Here is a 1,701-nt window from a genome sequence, read left to right as displayed (position 1 = left end):
TGCATGGCGTCCTAGCTCAGGAACACGACTGCTGGAGTGGATGAATGACTCGCCTTCGTATTGGACTACATACTGCGTATGTGCGGTGATCGTGCTCGTCAGGTCGTCGGACTAGAGCAGAATTGGATTGCAGGTCTATTGGGATTTGGTGCATGGAAGGGCGAAGATTGTCGACAATCATGTCCGCTTGACGTCCTGGCTCGGGCGCATGACTGTTGGAGTGGATGACTCTGGGTTCATCTCGAATATCAAGGTCTGTTTGTACCTCGCGTTCCTCAAACGAGCGCATGTCCTGTGGAGCGACGTGTGTGAGGTCAACTTTGATATCAACGGCTAGTCCATGCTGCGGTTCGTCTTTCGGTCCAGAATCTGATGGATGGTCTTGCTTCTCCACATCAGTCGGTGCACCACATTGTACACGCGAGCCGTTCCTGGACGAAGTCAGCGCATGAAGGTGTTCCGGCTGTCCAATCGAGAACACAAAATCTTGGCCATACTCGACGGAGCATTCAGAACCCTGGCAGGTTGTGTAGAGTGCGTGGCCAACTACACTGAAGAATCGTGCCATGCTACCACGGTCGACCAATAAGTCCTGGCACTTGGCCATCATCTCCGCCATCCCATAAATCTCGAGGAACTCCGCATGACTTCGTGCTGTGATGAGTACACCATTCGTTACCAGATCGTCCAAAGACTCGGTATGATCAAATCCTTGGATTTCTCGAAGCCGCATCGCAATATGGCTGGGCAACCATCTTCCAAACCCACCAACGAGCATCTGGCGCGCATGCCGACCAAGGGTACGCAGAGCCAACATTCGGCAATCCTCGTCGAAAGGGTGTGGGAATGGTGGAAATGGATTTGATGGCTGGAGGAGCAGGATCTGCGTCACATAACACACATCCGGCTATGGGAGACACGTACTGCATCTGCGCCAACTGATTCAGCCACCATCGGAGCGGTAGCATGTCCGGAATGTGTCGAACCGATAGGTTCAGTACCCGCTTCTGGGTCCACTGGAGCATTGGGAGCATCAAGAGAGGCGTCGACTGCGTGAAGCAAGTGCTGGAGATCTTCGCCACCACCGCAACCCTGCAATGCCCCACAGCAATCATGCTCCTTGCATTCCTTATTGTGATATGCACGCCAATCAACTATGTTGCAAATCAGTTCTAATTATATTGATATTTCTGAGATAGCGAGACACGCACGAAACACAAGTATATCAGAACATGTCCCGTTCCGTAGGCGTTCAAAGGTCACCCCATGAGTTTCTTCCAGGGCCTCACGATACTCAGCGTGAAAGCCACCGCTTGTATGATCCAACCAGAGATAATAATCGAGAGCTGGAGATCTGAAGTCGCCGTGTAATGGATCTTTGGATTGTGCAGCATCCTCCATGAATGCAATCCGCACATCGTTCATGTAGGCCATGATCGACAGATACATGTCGCGCATGTGAGCAGCTTTGTGATGGGATGAAGCATCGAGGTGGGCCACGATCTTCCTATAGAGACCAAATCTCTTGTTCAGCGCATGGAGGGGAATACGATAGTGCGCAGCAACGTTGGAACCCTTGCGAGACTGTCCGTACACCTTGAAGGAACACTCTCCCTCGACATCTTGAATGATCCCTTTGGATTTCATCAATCGACTGATATCCTCCGGACTCCATTGACGGAGCTGACACAATGGATTCAT

The 1,701-nt window shown here is 51.5% G+C and overlaps 1 protein-coding gene across 1 annotated transcript; it reads right to left on the bottom strand.

The window, feature by feature from the left end:
* Positions 1 to 16: 16 nt before the first annotated feature.
* Positions 17 to 1,701, bottom strand: EDB91DRAFT_1256743 (uncharacterized protein; the record flags this gene model as incomplete). The annotated part of the gene is made up of 3 exons (XM_041324223.1): positions 17 to 868; positions 925 to 1,154; positions 1,212 to 1,701. The coding sequence occupies 3 exons, from the start codon at positions 1,699 to 1,701 to the stop codon at positions 17 to 19; spliced, it is 1,572 nt and encodes a 523-aa protein (XP_041169124.1).

This window comes from Suillus paluster (assembly GCF_016628075.1).
Source record: "Suillus paluster strain FC165 chromosome Unknown EDB91scaffold_213, whole genome shotgun sequence".
Lineage (NCBI taxonomy): Eukaryota > Fungi > Basidiomycota > Agaricomycetes > Boletales > Suillaceae > Suillus > Suillus paluster.
Note: the sequence above shows the minus strand (reverse complement) of the source record. Positions and strands in the feature narration are given on the sequence as shown.